Here is a 15712-nt window from a genome sequence, read left to right on the forward strand (position 1 = left end):
ACACTATAATATTTCATTCACAATTACACATTTAAACTTAACATTATTAGCGAGAACAAATCGGTCAATGTTGCCCATCACAAGTGTTGTAAAGATTAAAATTGAATACTGAATTAGTAATAAATGATTTTAGTTGTAATCATTAGAATTAGAATTGAATACTTCTTAGTAAAAGTATGTTTTGGTTGGGGAGTAATATAATTAAACAAGTAGAGAGACATAAGTAGTCAAAAAAATAGAGTGCAAAAAACATACCAAACCAAATTAAACTTGCAATTCTTGCTCAAATGGCTACCATTACTTCACATGACATGCAATTCAACCCCTTATTACATAGATATTAATGCACTCTTATTCTGCAGCAAACCGGAAAAAGACACTAACACGCCGGCAATGGCGGACCGCACAAGCACTTGTTGTGAAGGTAGACGTATTTGTCGAACCTCTGAAGCTCCCCACCTTGCGGGATCTCGCCGCAAAGTCTGTTATAACTCACGTTGAACTGCTGCAAGTGTTCTATCTTCGTCAGTGCCGCCGGCAGTGCTCCGGTGATCTTGTTATGGTTCAGATCCAGCCAGATTAAGCTTTTGGAAAACCCCTTCACTTTGGAGAAGTCGAATTGGAACGCGTTTCTTGACAGGTCGATAATCTGGGCAGTCTTCTTTTTCCCGAACAAGAAGGACGCGTCACCTTCCAGCTTGTTCCGGGACAAGTCTATCCTCACGAAATCAAGATTGGCGAAGGACGCCGGCAACGTGCCGGTGAGTTGGTTGTGGGAGAGATAAAGATCCGGCGGCGGCGAGGGGAATTTCCCGAAAGATTCCGGGATAGTTCCGGTGAGTTTGTTCCTGTCTAAGTGAAAGGCCTCCAGCTTTTTGAGCTCACCTAGAGACTCCGGGATAGAACCTGTTTAACGAGAACATAAATTAATACAGAGTAATAATTAGAAAATGTGTGACAGTATAAAGAAATACTAATAGTTTGATTTTAAGAAAAATATTTAAATAATTAGACAATGTAAAAGTTATTTTTTTAATATAAATATGCAACCTTAAACATGTAACGTACCGCTAAAATTGTTGAACGACAGGTTGAGGTAAGTAAGGTTCTTGAGCTGGCTGAGGAACGCCGGAACTTCGCCGGAGACGTTCGTCCAGCTAACCTCGAAGAACGTGAGGTGGGTGAGCTTCGTGACGGAATACGGAATGTTTCCGGTGAGTTTCGCGACCTTGTGGAATACCAACGTCTTGAGATATGTAAGGTCCCCGACGGACGCCGGAATTTGGCCGGCGAAATCCGCGGTGATGACGTTGAGGGTAATGATCCGGTTGGTGATTTCATCGCATTTCACCACGTACCATTCGCAGCAGTCTGTTTCGGGGTCCCAAGAGGCAAAATGGTAGGGGTTGCCTAGATCCTTCTTGATTTTCAGGAGAACTTTCTTGTCGTATGGGTGGCAACGCTCGCCGGCGGCGGCCGGGGAAGGGGACAGTAGAGAGAGAAAGAGGATGAGAGAGAGAGGAAGGAAAGGGAGACAAGAAGAGATGATGTTCATTATCAAAGTACTGTGTTTGCAAGCAATAATTTGTGTGTGGATACTAAATGGAAAAATTGATTGTATTTATAGCGTAAAAAAGTAGTCATAGTAACATGCACATGGAAAACGCAAGATTTCTTCTTTTTTAAAGAATACTTTTATTGGTAGGAGTAAATCATATCTGAGTGGTAAATTACATTAAAAAGATATAAGTCGGGTACAAGAATTTTACTCTACACTCCACTTAATCAGTCATCATTTTTGAAACAATCCAAGTCAAATCAGTCAGCTTGTTAACTTGGTAGTCGCTAGGTTTCATGTGTAACAGACTAGACTAGGAGAATATTGACAAAAACACGAGAGTTATGCTCACCATTCGATAACCCTTTTTGCGTCGCATTTTGGACCCCACCCCACCCCTTCCTCCCCAATCTCATATGTTAGAGATATATATAAGATAAAGAACAATTTCAGTCAAGTTGGATAAATTATTAATTTGATAATCACAATATTTTAAATTTAACTTCCGGTAAGAGTTGTATATTGACCTTTTTGATTTGAATCAATTAATTATGTACAATATAAACTGGTTTATCTTGAGCTTTTCCGTAATATATATATATATATATATATATATATATATATATATATATATATATATATATATATATATAAAAGTGCTTAAAGAAGGAAAAATGCTTGGAGTGATGATGATGATGATGGGGGCTGCCAACACTACCATGGTGGGGATGGGGCTGTGCAAATGAGGAAAAAGGAAGACAATAATTTCTTCCCTTTAATTTGTCTTCTTCTTTTCCATTCCCCAAAACCCCAAACCAAATGCCCCACAAAAGAAAGCCTTGACAGCCAAGATCCCATGCCACAATGCATATCATCATACACACATTTCAGATTTGACAATTACCCTGAAATTTACATTTGTTCAACACAAGAAAAATTATTCAAATCACTGTTATGGACCAATCAGATATCTTCGTGAACAGGCCAATTGATGAAAACATGGGTACAAGTTAATTGACAGTTTTGTATATATCAACATCTCCAACTCATCTTTAATTTCAGAGTTTCAGTATCATCTATCAGGTGGTTTCAGGTATCAGCAGCCATGATCCAGTATACACACAAGGGTTAACTAGTCATTACATGAAAACGTGTCTTCTTACCGAGTTTGTTATGGTCATACGGGAGATTTTTTCCACAGTAACTTGTGTCAAAATATAACGAACTTATTAAAAATAAACATATATATATATACTAGGGTAAAAATGAATATGCAATGGGGGCAACTTCGGACAAGATTGTTAAGCTATTGACTTGGTAACTACAACGTTACAAGTTCAATTCCCAGTGGTAGTGCCTATTAGGAGGTCCCTTGTTTGCTAAAGTCACAAGACGAAGTTTACTTGATAGTCTGATACACATCCGCAAATAGTGATTACTAAATTTTTTTCCCACCAAAAATAGATATGTAGTATACTAAAAATAAATACTTCATCTGTCCTACTTACTATTCATCAGTATAATTTCTAAATATATCAATTTTGTATACTAATACTAAACTTAATATTATGAAAAATTATATTTAAAAAAACTTCAGTCAAACCTCATCAACCGAATCAAGACACGGAGGAAGTACTTTTATAGCATACACAATAATGTATATTAATTATAACCTTTGATGTGGATAAAACCACCGTAGTTCAGTACAGTAGAATTCTAGGTTGACCGATCGAATAACGTGACCGGAAACCTCTTAAATACCAATTCTAAGGTAGGTAAAAAGTCCTTCCCTAAGGCAATAAATGCAGTATTTATAGGAGACCTAGGGAGCTGCGCTCGGCCTTTCGGCATGGCAGACACGTGGCGTTCATGCACCGGGTCTTGAGAAGGCGAGCATGCAGCCGTGCACGTGGCGTGTGTCTTCCGACAGTTGCGGGAGCCTTTGACCCGAACGGTCACCGGCCACCACCGGTGGAAGACTCCAGAACAACGGGTACGATGAAGATGACCAGGCAACCGGGCACAAGCTAGAGCATGCCGCTGACCGGGCAAGATAACCCATAAACAACAGGTACAGAAATAGACGAGCGGGTGACCGGGCAGAGTCTAAGGGCGCACATTTGACCAGGTCGGATAACCCGTACGTGCAGACCGGGTATAATCCCCATCACCTTAAAAAAAATCTTTAATGCTTTAAATTTTCGCTCTGACTTTGATTTTTGACTACGCTCTGACCGTATTCACATGTAACAAGTGGAATCATTAATGGAAGACAGACAAAGCTTTACCGGTCTCGTGTTCGGCTGTCCCAACGTCAAAGTGGGCCTGTCATAGTCGTCGGAGCCGCCGCGTCGGCTTGGCGCTTTACACGCCGTGAACAGTGGACACGTGGGGAAAATGATGGCTAGCTCCTATTATTACTTCGTATAACACTATAGTCTATAACATACTTAATCCATATATGTGCTGGCTTTCTTGTCTTTATTCACACCTTAACTTCGAAAAATGATAATACGTTTTAGTTTGGACACTTCATAAATAGATATTTTTCATCTAAATACAATATATGATAAATTTAAGGTTTAAGACTTATATTAATTAGAAGTTTACTTTAATAAAGGGGTAACATGACTTTGAAAGATACTTAGTGAGTGAATAGAATATGATGATTTTCAATTTGTACAGTTTAAAGTTTTTACAAGGTCTAAATTTTGATCTATTTATCTCTTATGTATAGTTTGCTGGTGATGAGGATACACAGAGTGTATATGTTAATTACTAGCTAGTTATAAAGGACTTCAGTATAATGATTCACTGATTCTCGACCTTTCAAGTCGGGAAGTGAACTCTACCCGAACGAGCAAGTAGCATGTGAAGCACCTTCTCAACTCTCACACTCACTCGAGTCTCTTTAGCATCATCACATGACACGATCAAATCAACTTAACTGACCTGTAGGTGAGCGCCACATGCCCTAGTCAACTTGCTCTACAGAAGAGGGGACTTTGCAGCTGAAAGAGTATCCTTAGTATTTTTTTAACCCGATGATAATATTTTGACCTTCTAAACTTCATAGAACTTTGCTTGTGTACTAAAAATTATCTATATACACTATATATTTCATTCACAATTACACATTTAAACTTAACGCAACAATAACACAACTAATTAACATTATTAGCAAGTTATTACACAAGAGCAAGAATAAATTTATCGATGTCGTCTATCGCAATTGTTGTAAAGATACCCTGATGGCCCCCACGCCATATCTAGGAATGATGGTGTAAATCATGGTAACTTAGTTGAACACAAAGGCTAGACATTTGCTTACCCCGCACAAAAAGCTCCTCACTTTGAGCGATATAAGTATGGAAATAATAGAGTGCAAAAAACATACCAAACCAAATTAAACTTGCATTGCAATTCTTGCTCAAATGGCTACCATTACTTCACATGGAAATTCAACCCCTTATTACATAGATATTAATGCAAGCTTATTCTGCAGCAAACCGGAAAAAGATTTGCAGATCGACACTAACACGCCGGCAATGGCGGACCGCACAAGCACTTGTTATGAAGATAGGCGTATTTGTTGAACCTCTGAAGCTCCCCACCTTGCGGGATCTCGCCGCAAAGTCTGTTATAACTCACGTTGAACAGCTGCAAGTTTTCTATCTTCGTCAGCGCCGCCGGCAGCGCTCCGGCGATCTTGTTATGGTTCAAATCCAACAAGGTTAAGCTGTCGGAAAACCCCTTTACCTTGGAGAAGTCGAACTGGAACGCGTTTCTCGACAAGTCGATAACCTGGACAGTCTTGTTTTTCCCGAACAAGAAGGACGCGTCGCCTTCTAGCTTGTTCCGTGACAAGTCTATAGTCTCGAAATCAAGTTTGGCGAAGGACTCCGGCAACGTGCCGGTGAGTTGGTTGTGGGAGAGATAAAGAGCCGGCGCCTTGGGAAATTTCCCGAAAGATTCCGGAATAGTTCCGGTGAGTTTGTTCCTGTCTAAGTGTAACGCCTCTAGGTTTTTGAGCTCACCTAGAGACTCCGGGATAGAACCTGTTGAGATTAAAGAGAACATAAATCAATAATATAGCTAAATTATTTTTTAAAATTGAGAATTTGGTAAGGATGATAGTTGATAATTAAATCGGTAATTTTACTATAGTTAAGGACCAAATCAGTTATTAACTCTTTAAAAAAAAAAACAAGATTCTTGGGTTGAGACGGCCAAGTCCAACAATCAAGGCAAATTATTCCGTGCACTCGGGTCCATAGATACAAAATTTACATACTAAATGTTCACAATTTATCTTTTAAAAATTTATAATTTGTGATGACACTGTTTTCAAAACTTAGAAACACAATTTATATTCTAGAACTTTACAATTTCAATACTAAAAATATATAATTTAGGACCAGGGTCCACGGTATAACAACTGAGCAATCAATGTTTCAAAAATGTGTGACGATATAAAAAAAATAAATTTAAGTAATTAGACAATGTAAAAGTTGTTCTTTAATATAAATATGCAACCTGTACATGTACATACTAACATACCGCTAAAATTGTTGAACGACAGGTCGAGGTAAGTTAGGTTCTTGAGCTGGCTGAGGAACGCCGGAACGGCGCCGGAGACGTTCGTCCAGCTAACCTCCAAGAACGTGAGGTGGGTGAGCTTCGTGACGGAAGACGGAATGTTTCCGGTGAGTTTCGCGACCTTGTGGAATATCAACGTCTTGAGATATGTAAGGTCCCCGACGGACGCCGGAATCTGGCCGGCGAAATCCGCGGTGATGACGTTGAGGGTAGTGATCCGGTTGGTGGTTTCATCGCATTTCGCCACGTACCAATCGCAGCAGTCTGTTTTGGGGTCCCAAGAGGCAAAATGGTAGGGGTTGCCTAGATCCTCCTTGATTTTCAGGAGAACTTTCTTGTCGTATGGGTGGCAACGCTCGCCGCCGGCGACCGGGGAAGGAGACAGTAGAGAGAGAAAGAGGATGAGAGAGAGAGGAAGGAAAGGGAGACGAGAAGAGATGATGTTCATTATCACAGTTCAGTGTTTGCAAGCAGTAAATTTTTGTGTGAATACTAAATGGAAAAATTGTTTGTTTTTATTGCGTAAAAAAATAGTCACAGTAATGGTATGGAGAATTTTCAACAGTAACATGAACATGGAAAACGCAAGTTTTTTTTTTTTTTTTTTTTTTAAGCATCTTTTCATTGGTCCGGTAACCATATTTGATAAATTACATTAAAAAGATATTCTTTTAAAAGTATTTGACAAAAATTAAGTCTTTGACCTTCAAGACATGAGAATTTTACTTCACCCTCTATTCAATCAGCCACCCCTTTAAACAACCCCGGTCAAATTAATCAACTTGTTAACTTGGTAGTCGCTAGGTTTCATGTGTGATAGACTTGACTGGGAGAATATTGACAAAAACACGAGTATTATGCTCACTATTCGATCACTATTTTTGTGTCACATTTTGGTATTGTGAACCCCACCTCACCCCTTCCTCTCCAATCTCATGTGTTAAAGATATATAAAATAAAGTTGGTTGAATTATTAATTTAATAATCACGATATTTTAAATTCAACTTATGTGAGAATTGTATATTGACTTTTTGATTTGACTCAATTAGCTATGTACAACCTAAACAGATTTATCTCGGACTTTCCCCTTTAAAAAAAAAAAAAAAAAAGTTAAAATAAGTGCATAAAAAGGAAAAATGCTTGGAGTGATGATGATGATGATGAGGGCTGACAACACTACCATGGTGGTGATGGGGTTGTGCAAATGAGGAAAAAGGAAGACAATAATGATATATTCCCTTTAATTTGTCTTCTTCTTTTACATTCCCCAAAACCCCAAACCAAAAGATACCCTTGACAGCCAAGATCCCATGCCACAAGGCATATCATCATATACACATCTCAGATTTGAAATTTACATTTGTTCAACAGAAGAAATAATTATTCAAATCACTGTTATGGATCAATCAGATATCTTCATGAACAGGCCAATAGATGAAAACATGGGTATAAGTTAATTGACAGTTTTGTATCAACATCTCCAACTCATCTTTCTAGTACAGAGAGTTGGAGGGTAGCTCACTTTTCAGAGTTTCAGTATCATCTATCACGTGGTTTCAGGTATCAGCAGCCGTGACCCAGTATACAGACAAGGGTTAACTAGTCATTACATGAAAACACGTCTTCTTACCGAGTTTGTTATGGTCAGACGGGAGATTCTTTCCATGGTAACCGGTTAAGCCCGTCCACTATTGCCCTGCGGAACTCACCATTATGGAGCAGGAAGGACGAGACGTGCCCTCCAGTAACCCATCTCACTTCTGAGCCAGGCCACGCCTTTTGAAGTTCCAACACAGAGTGTTTTGGGATATATCCATCGTCCTGTAATAGTAGGGATCGAAACAGAAGATTCAAATTGGTTAAATTCTCGTAAGATAAACCCTCGAAGGGCTAGCAGAAGGCTGCATTCGAGTCATTTAGATGGTTCTAAATGCCTTTGACTCGGTGATTGTCAAATTGGCAATGCTAGCATAGGCCAACATGTGGTCCGTGTTGTGCCAACCCAGGTTGTACCGGCCTTAGAGGGTGGCCCTGCACCAGGCAAATTATACCATGGACCAGTGGTTCACCTTGCATTATGGACCATGGTCTAAAATGGCATTCAAATTATGTGTCAGCAATTAACATATTATATATCGTAATAGAAACATAATGGAGGTACATAGCCCTGTTTGGTAAAATAGTTAGCCTATAAGCCAATTTTGGCTTATTTGACCACTATTAGCTTTTGGATTTGGTTAAAAAATCAATATAAGTGTTTGGTTAATTAGCTTTTTGTAACTCCAAAATGCTAAAATTCAAAAAGCTGCTCAAAGCAACTATTTCAATTAGCTTTTTGAGAAAATAAATTATACCAAACAGCTATCAGCTAACAGCTAATTTACCAAACACATTTCTACAATCAGCTAATGTTATCAACTAGTTATACCCTCAAATTAACCCAATCAACTAACAGGTAACAGCTATCAGCTAATAGCCATTTACCAAACAGGGGCAATATGTTAACTGCAGATACGTAATCTGAATGTCGTTTTGGACCAAGGTCCACAATGCCCAAGTACGGTAACATGTGGATCTAACCCACATTGTCATTTCAAATTCAACTCTCCACAAGAAACATATGCAGACACATACGAGGATTCAGAACTTACTGTAGCTGCTACGAATATAACAGAGCTTGGATTCTTGGGGATTGGAAACCGTGTGACATCTGTTAGAGACAACACATTCCGCATCCGTTCTCTTACTTCCTCGAGTGTCATGGCACTATTATCCTGCACATCAAGATCTTTTCTGAGTGCTTCCCAGGCCGTGCCATACTTTAATATCCCTTCACAAAATGCCACTACAGCTGAATGTGGAGAGAGAAAGGGGAATATAGCAATAGGTGTAGGGTGCAAGGATCCGACCATAGCTGCATGTACTCCGCCTAGATACACCATAGAAGATAAACATACTTTGAAATGATAATTGTTTTCCAGTTTTATTCAACATGTTCTGTATGTATGCATAGGTACGTGTTTGCCTTACCCATACTAAGACCACAGACGCCCATTTTCCCGAATCCAGCCTCATAGTCTAGCCAATGCAATAGACTACGGGCCTCTTCTATAGTGACTCTTCCTAGCAACAGCAGATCACTCACGCACAAAAGTTTTGCACCACGCTGCAACATTGGGCGTCTTTTCCCATAGAAAGGGCTGCACAAACACCACATTTATACATAGGTCAGATGTCACTTAATCTTTCTTCCCTTCTTCTGATAAACTGATGAGATAACACTTGATCACGAAATCATTAAAAACTCGGGCATTTATTTCTTGAAGATACTATTTGTTTGCAGAGTTGGCCCGTTACCTCTCAAGGACCATTGTTGCAATATTCTCTTTCAGTAACGGTCCACCTAGGCGTAATCTTCGCTCAAATGTATGATCTCCTGTACCTGTAAAAGCAAATCCAACAATTCAAGAATTCTTTTTGAAACATTTAACCCGCATGTTGACTGAAAATAAGGGGAGGAAAGGGAATCACAATAAAGACAGTGTCCTTGATCAAGAACCCATTTCCACCATTTGCCAAAGAGAGTAGTAGGTAGGGATGAATGAAACAAGAAGACTGCCTGAACTTTTATTTATAATTTATTTGAATTCCTTTATAATGTGCCCGAACCATATCATTCTTCTTTTTAGTAATTGAGGTCCATCTAATGGGAGTAAGGATAGAACCTAGACCTCTTACACAGTCTCAAGCCAATACCATTGGACTTATAAAGAAAATAAATTTCACTATATACTTCCAAAACTCTTAATAGGGTGAGGCTATGCATTAAAATGAGTGAAAGGGAAAAGTAAAAAAGAACATGAAGCCCAAAAACTAAACCAATAACACATTGTTTATATCATTCTTACAAGACCTAAAGAGACAAGTGTTTCACTTACTAGGGAATAGTCAAGGCAGTTTTTGTGAATTGGAATGTGCAAGGAAAAGGAAGGAAAAAAGGTTCATAAAGATTGCGTTTTTAGCACATCACTAATTAAAGAATTCACTGATGTGTGCTTCTGATGTCGGGAGCTATAAAATATTAAAATCAATTTAGAGTTTTTCTTTCTTTTTATGGATGCACCTACCACATATCCTTGAGAAGTCAGTACTAAGTGCATCTTATCCTATCTATAAGTAAACAAACAACAATAGACCACCACAAAAGAATTCAACCTTATCTAAACAGAACTATATGTTGTACAAAATGAAATTTTCATTTAGGATCTTGTTTCTCATTACTGAATCAACTGCCAAGCAACTAAGTTACCAACTAAACGCTTCACAATTTATGGCATGCTTTCAAACTTCAATTCTCAAACCAGGTAGCTTAATTTGGGATAGGATAGTTAAAATAGTGAACTACAAACTGCTACTAGTGATGAGAATTCAACCCTAGAAGGCTAGAAAGCCATCTCAATACAATTATACTGTTCTTTAAAAGCTGCAAATCAGAGAACAGGAAATTTCTACTAAATAAACAGATTGAGAATTAAGTCAATTAACCAAAATTCAGCATCAAATAAAGAAACCATAAAAGTAATTCAACTATGCTACCTGCTAGATGTACCACACAGGACATTCTATCTGGAGGCACACATTTGGGCACAAGAAAGGCAACCCTGCCAGTATGACTCTCCTGAGGCAAGGCACTAAGAAGCTGCTCATCACAGGGAGTCTTAAACACCCCTTCTCTCAGACAAGCAGACTTGGACTCCCAAACTGTTTTCCAACTGGGCTGCATCAATGTGGGGGGCCAGTTCTGGCCTTCCACACCAGGGAAGAGCTGCTTTACCATTCTTTCTATAAGCTCAAGCTTTGAGCCACCCCACCCTCTGGAAAAGAAGGGAGGGCTAATATTTGTTCTGTGCACAAATGCTCCATACACATGATCCAGCACATAATGGAGCATCCCAACATTCACACTAACCGTCTTCAATCCAACCATTTGATCCAACCACCCAAGAAACCTCACAGACATTGATTCTTCCTATCAATTTACACCAATTCCAAATATACCCAGATTAGAAAACCTGAAATAAAACCCAAAGTATCGATATTTTTTACACCTTCACACAAATACCACAATTCCAGGCAATTTTATTTGTTTTCAGCCTGTCAATTTCAATTAAGCATCAGTAGAAGTTAGATCTAGGCTATACAAGGTTCAAAGGATAGCCCACAACTAGATGCGCGAATCCGCGGTTCCCAAAGGATGATTTAGTATAAATAAACAATGATGGAAAACGAAAAGGTTTGTGAATCTATGGGTATATACATTGAAACTGTGTTGGATTGGGAAAAAAAAAGGAATTGAAAGCTAAAGAAAATTTGGAGAAATATGCGGGAAGAAGAAAGAAGGAAGGAGATAGCTTTCGGATTTGCGGAGAAAAACAGTGGGCAGAGAGGATACCGGTGTGGAAGACAGAATAGTAATCCGTAGATTATAAGATTATTGGGTTCCTAATCCTATAATTTATATCCAAAAAAGTTATATTCCCACTAAATATATTTAATATATAAATTCATGTATAAATTTGTAGCGTTTTCACAAAATAAATAAATCCAATTTGTTGCGTGAAACATCCAAAAACAAAGGATACGGATAAGGATGTGAGGAATGGTAACTAAATTTGAAATTACCACCAAAACAATGGACTTTCAGTGGAATTAACTTTTAAAGTTAACCCAACAGGGTAGTTCAAGTGGTAAATGAGCTCTCTTTGTGGGGGAGAATTCTGGGATAACTCGAGTTTTATTTTCACAAGTGACGATTCCTTTTGGGCCAACTTCTGTGCCTCTCGGAGCAAACCGAGTGGACCTGGACCGTTAAACGGACAGAGAAAAACCTGGACCACAAAGTGTGGTTTACACCAAAAAAAAAAAAAACTTTTAAAGTTACTACATACGTAGAATTCGAACTAAGTGAATTTGAAGACCCATCTTTCAATGTTCATGACCCATTCCAAGGCATCCACGCAAGGGAATCCTTATCCAATTCGTTCCATTTTCATTAAAGATGAATGAAGATTATATTTATAATTAAAAGAGTAAATACCAAAAATGGTCCTTCGAGTATAGCTAAATTCATAAATTGGTTATCGATTTTTAATTTCAATTAATTAAGTCCTTAACTTTGTAATTTTAACGCAATTTGGACCTCTGTCTATTTGATCGTTTGTTGTGATTTTTGAGGATATATATGTAATTTCATGGTCCATCATCGGTTTTTTAAGGTTCCGGTTGCATTTTCAGACCGCACTGTTACATTCGAATCTATTGCCGAAAGCAATCTACCAAATCCGGTCGCCTTTCTTCATCCTCCATTTGGATTCAATGTATTTAAGTTCGTACCAGAGCAAAGAAGACGGTGCAACGTCATCCTAGAGGCCTCCACGTGCTCCGACGAGAGCTGAAGGTTCTTCTGGAGATCGTCGATCACGGTCAACAAATGGTCAAATAGATGGAGGACCAAATCGTGTCAAAATTGCAAAGTAAAGGACTTAATTGATTGAAATTGAAAATTGAGGACCAATTTGTGAATTTAGCTATAGTCGAGGGACCATTTTGTGTATTTACTCTAATTAAAATTTGCATGTTTGTTTTTTTTTAGTTTTTTGTTTTTTTTTTATTTAAATGAAATGCTTGAAAATTGATTATTTTGATTGTTTAATGTTTGAAATCTTGTATTATAAATTATTTTATTTTTTAAACATAAAATTCGTCAATTCGATCCACATTTAATCCGCTAAATTGTTATTATCAGATTGAATTGGATCCACACCCTTTGTAACTTTACAAATGCCGATGAGATTTTTCAAAACTGTCTTTAGCGAATGGGATATGAATCCTCCCTAAATTTCACAGTACACTTTAATTTCCAGCAACGGCTTCCGAAAATTAAAGAACACAGTCACAGCAATTCAGCAAGGGCAAAGAATGAAGCATCATATGTCATATATGTAAGGAACTTTAATTTGTTAGAACTATCTTCTTCAATCTTTCAAATGTTCCCTTCTTTGCAAGATCTACAAATCCACACACCATCAATGCCCACAGCAACAACTACTCGACTGCTGCTTATTCTTTTGAATCCTTTCTTCTTCTTCTTCTATGTCATCAAACATATTACCCCCAATCCTGCAAATTGATTGATTAAAGAAGACAGACAGGCAGGGAAGAAAGCTCAGCTCCTTAAGTGGAAAATGGAATAAGGTTCAAATTGGCCACTGAACTTAACCTGAAAATGCAATTAGGCCACTGAACGGAAAAAAAGTGCAATTAAACAACTGAACACTCTAAATGTATGCAATTTCACCTGATAGCAGGTTACCATCAATTTTAACAGGTTACCTGCTTACGTGGCAGTTGAGTTCGCATTTTAAGATGCCTACTTAGCTAGTAGCTAGCTACAAGTCTACAACTTACCATGAGTGAATAAGGTCTTTAAAATTTTCTGGAATCACACCACTGAACTGGTTATCTTCAATGTTGCTGCAGGCCAGGAAAAGTAATAAGTAAACAAATAAACTCCTCCTCGTTACGAAATTCCCAAAGTTATTAGCTAGCTAACTAATTAAGCTTAACTTGCTTCATATATATATATGGAGATGGATCATATCAAAATTAACTCACAGAACTATTAGTGGGAGCTTTGCCAAAATAGTGACCGGTCCATTAAGTGAATTGCCCTGCAGAAGCCTATGCAATATAATATAAGAGAAACATACATACATACAATTCTTGCATGCATGCAATTATATATATATATATATATATATATATATATATATATATATACACATATATACACACACACACACACATATATATATATATGTATATATATATATATATATGTATATATATATATACATATATATATATATATATATATATATATATATATATATATATATATATATATTATATTGTAAATAATAAAAAAGAGACATATAAACTTACAAATTCCTCAGACTTTTCAAAGCACCAAATGAAGTAGGTAATTCTCCGGTGAGTTTATTGTGTGACAGATCCCTGCAGGTCAGACCGAGATATATAATTAAAAAATACTTTCAATTTACTGATTAATAGTTAGTCGGCCTTAGCTTGAAAATAATATCTGATTGTTTAATTTTGTACACATACAGCAATGCCAGATTCTCCATGTCACTAAAAAAATCTCCCACCCGTCCAGATAATCCGTTGTGGCTCAGATTCCTGCAATAATAAGTGTCTCTAAAATTTTATTAACACCAACCATACCAGCATATATACATAAAATATGTGGGCTTACACATATCTAAGAAGTTTGAGAGGTCGAGATAAACGATGTGGGATTTCACCTTGAATGTTATTGGCGCTCAGGTCCCTAATAAATAACCACAAACAGCAAACTAATAAGCAGCACGTACAAGATAGATATTGATTATATATATTATTCGATCCACGCATATATGTGCATTATTAATTGACAGAATGATAGATAAATGATGATTTCAGTGATTAAACTTACAGTTTTATCAAATTTTGAAGATTTCCTAACTGGAAGTCCAATGTACCAGTAAGGTTGAAACCGCGAAGGTTACTGCAAATTAAATGATGATCGAGCTTAGCTAGAAAGATAGAAGTAACATTATATTATCAAAGGAATATATATTATATTATATATACATATATACATACATGCCAGTCACGGTTGATCGTCCCTTTGATAATGTTACACAGGTAATTCCTACCCACATATCCTCGCATGGGTTACCTTTATACCAGTTTAACATCTTCCACGGGCGGTTCAGGGCTGTGTACATATCGCTCAGAGTTTGAACTGTAATGGATTATATTATGGCAACCAAATTAAATAAGGAAACTCATCTTCTTATTCTTAGATTAATATAATCAAAGAGGTGCATACATAATTACATATATACCTTCAAGATCATAATCAATCGCGCGAGCAAATGATAGAAAAACCAGAACACACAGATTGAGGAGGCAAAAAGATCTGGTCTTCTTAGACATTTTGAACGATATATATGAAGTGTATCAGTACAGAGAATAGCAGAATTTTACTTACTAGGGTTAGTTAGTTCTACAAGGAAGAAGAAGAAGGTGGACTTCTTTCAATGGAGGCCGTTTTACACTCGGAAAAATAGGGAGGGGAAGTGGAAGAATGGGGAGTTATGCCATGGAACCGTGTTCACCATTTAATAAATATTTTACTTTTATGGGATTATGAATTTTCTGTTATGAGATTATAAATTTACATTACATTCATAATCTCATAACAGAAAATTCATAATTTGATCAAACGCGCGCCGTTAATTTCACATCCGCGAAATTTTATTTCATTTTTTTTTTTTTTTGCGTAAAAACGACGTCGTTTGGACTTGTGTTCACCATTCACGGTGAACACGTTTCCAGGGCATAATTTGCCCAGCTTAATTGCTAGACAGTTATAAAATTGTTACGAAAATATGTGGACTCTCAATTTTTTAGGCTCATTCTCATTTTCT

At 37.4% G+C, this 15712-nt stretch overlaps 4 protein-coding genes across 6 annotated transcripts; all 4 read right to left on the minus strand.

Annotated features, from left to right (window-relative positions):
* Positions 1-236: 236 nt before the first annotated feature.
* LOC109181950 (polygalacturonase inhibitor-like) lies at positions 237-1611 on the minus strand. Its single transcript, XM_019331934.1, has 2 exons — positions 1069-1611; positions 237-906 (listed from the first exon to the last, which is right to left on the minus strand). Exons 1-2 carry the CDS (start codon positions 1553-1555, stop codon positions 380-382), a joined length of 1014 nt encoding a protein of 337 aa, XP_019187479.1. The 5' UTR covers positions 1556-1611; the 3' UTR covers positions 237-379.
* Positions 237-6666, minus strand: LOC109181952 (polygalacturonase inhibitor-like). 2 transcript variants are annotated; one of them, XM_019331936.1, is made up of 3 exons: positions 6119-6666; positions 5076-5616; positions 237-379 (listed from the first exon to the last, which is right to left on the minus strand). In XM_019331936.1, the coding sequence occupies exons 1-2, from the start codon at positions 6603-6605 to the stop codon at positions 5093-5095; spliced, it is 1011 nt and encodes a 336-aa protein (XP_019187481.1). In that variant the 5' UTR covers positions 6606-6666; the 3' UTR covers positions 237-379; positions 5076-5092. The 2 variants fall into 2 exon arrangements, with proteins under 2 accessions (XP_019187481.1, XP_019187480.1); XM_019331935.1 differs by lacking the exon at positions 237-379 and having other exon boundaries at positions 4939-5616; positions 6119-6665.
* Positions 2629-11652, minus strand: LOC109181949 (protein ABHD18). Of its 2 annotated transcripts, XM_019331932.1 has the most exons (6): positions 10755-11652; positions 9516-9600; positions 9189-9358; positions 8810-9087; positions 7812-7979; positions 2629-2747 (listed from the first exon to the last, which is right to left on the minus strand). In XM_019331932.1, the coding sequence occupies exons 1-6, from the start codon at positions 11176-11178 to the stop codon at positions 2736-2738; spliced, it is 1137 nt and encodes a 378-aa protein (XP_019187477.1). In that variant the 5' UTR covers positions 11179-11652; the 3' UTR covers positions 2629-2735. The 2 variants fall into 2 exon arrangements, with proteins under 2 accessions (XP_019187477.1, XP_019187478.1); XM_019331933.1 differs by lacking the exon at positions 2629-2747 and having other exon boundaries at positions 7700-7979.
* A 1591-nt stretch (positions 11653-13243) lies between these two features.
* On the minus strand, positions 13244-15218 carry LOC109181122 (protein STRUBBELIG-RECEPTOR FAMILY 2-like). Its single transcript, XM_019330876.1, has 9 exons — positions 15128-15218; positions 14883-15024; positions 14713-14784; positions 14494-14568; positions 14346-14417; positions 14163-14234; positions 13833-13898; positions 13626-13691; positions 13244-13337 (listed from the first exon to the last, which is right to left on the minus strand). Exons 1-9 carry the CDS (start codon positions 15216-15218, stop codon positions 13244-13246), a joined length of 750 nt encoding a protein of 249 aa, XP_019186421.1.
* Positions 15219-15712: the final 494 nt, after the last annotated feature.

The sequence above is a fragment of the Ipomoea nil genome, unplaced genomic scaffold (assembly GCF_001879475.1).
Source record: "Ipomoea nil cultivar Tokyo-kokei standard unplaced genomic scaffold, Asagao_1.1 scaffold1043, whole genome shotgun sequence".
Lineage (NCBI taxonomy): Eukaryota > Viridiplantae > Streptophyta > Magnoliopsida > Solanales > Convolvulaceae > Ipomoea > Ipomoea nil.

Bases quoted from the DNA above. Each gene is read 5' to 3' on its own strand.
- LOC109181950 (XM_019331934.1), bottom strand. From the start codon at position 1,555: ATGAACATCATCTCTTCTTGTCTCCCTTTCCTTCCTCTCTCTCTCATC. The intron at 907-1,068 runs GTACGTTACATG...CTCGTTAAACAG, and splicing joins GTCGTTCAACAATTTTAGCG to GTTCTATCCCGGAGTCTCTA.
- LOC109181952 (XM_019331936.1), bottom strand. From the start codon at position 6,605: ATGAACATCATCTCTTCTCGTCTCCCTTTCCTTCCTCTCTCTCTCATC. The intron at 5,617-6,118 runs GTATGTTAGTAT...TAATCTCAACAG, and splicing joins GTCGTTCAACAATTTTAGCG to GTTCTATCCCGGAGTCTCTA.
- LOC109181949 (XM_019331932.1), bottom strand. From the start codon at position 11,178: ATGTCTGTGAGGTTTCTTGGGTGGTTGGATCAAATGGTTGGATTGAAG. The intron at 9,359-9,515 runs GTAACGGGCCAA...GTGTTTGTGCAG, and splicing joins GCAACAATGGTCCTTGAGAG to CCCTTTCTATGGGAAAAGAC. The intron at 7,980-8,809 runs GTAAGTTCTGAA...CTACTATTACAG, and splicing joins TTATATTCGTAGCAGCTACA to GACGATGGATATATCCCAAA.
- LOC109181122 (XM_019330876.1), bottom strand. From the start codon at position 15,218: ATGTCTAAGAAGACCAGATCTTTTTGCCTCCTCAATCTGTGTGTTCTG. The intron at 14,418-14,493 runs GTAAGCCCACAT...TTATTATTGCAG, and splicing joins CTCAAACTTCTTAGATATGT to GAATCTGAGCCACAACGGAT. The intron at 13,338-13,625 runs GTAAGTTGTAGA...ATCAATTTGCAG, and splicing joins AAAGACCTTATTCACTCATG to GATTGGGGGTAATATGTTTG.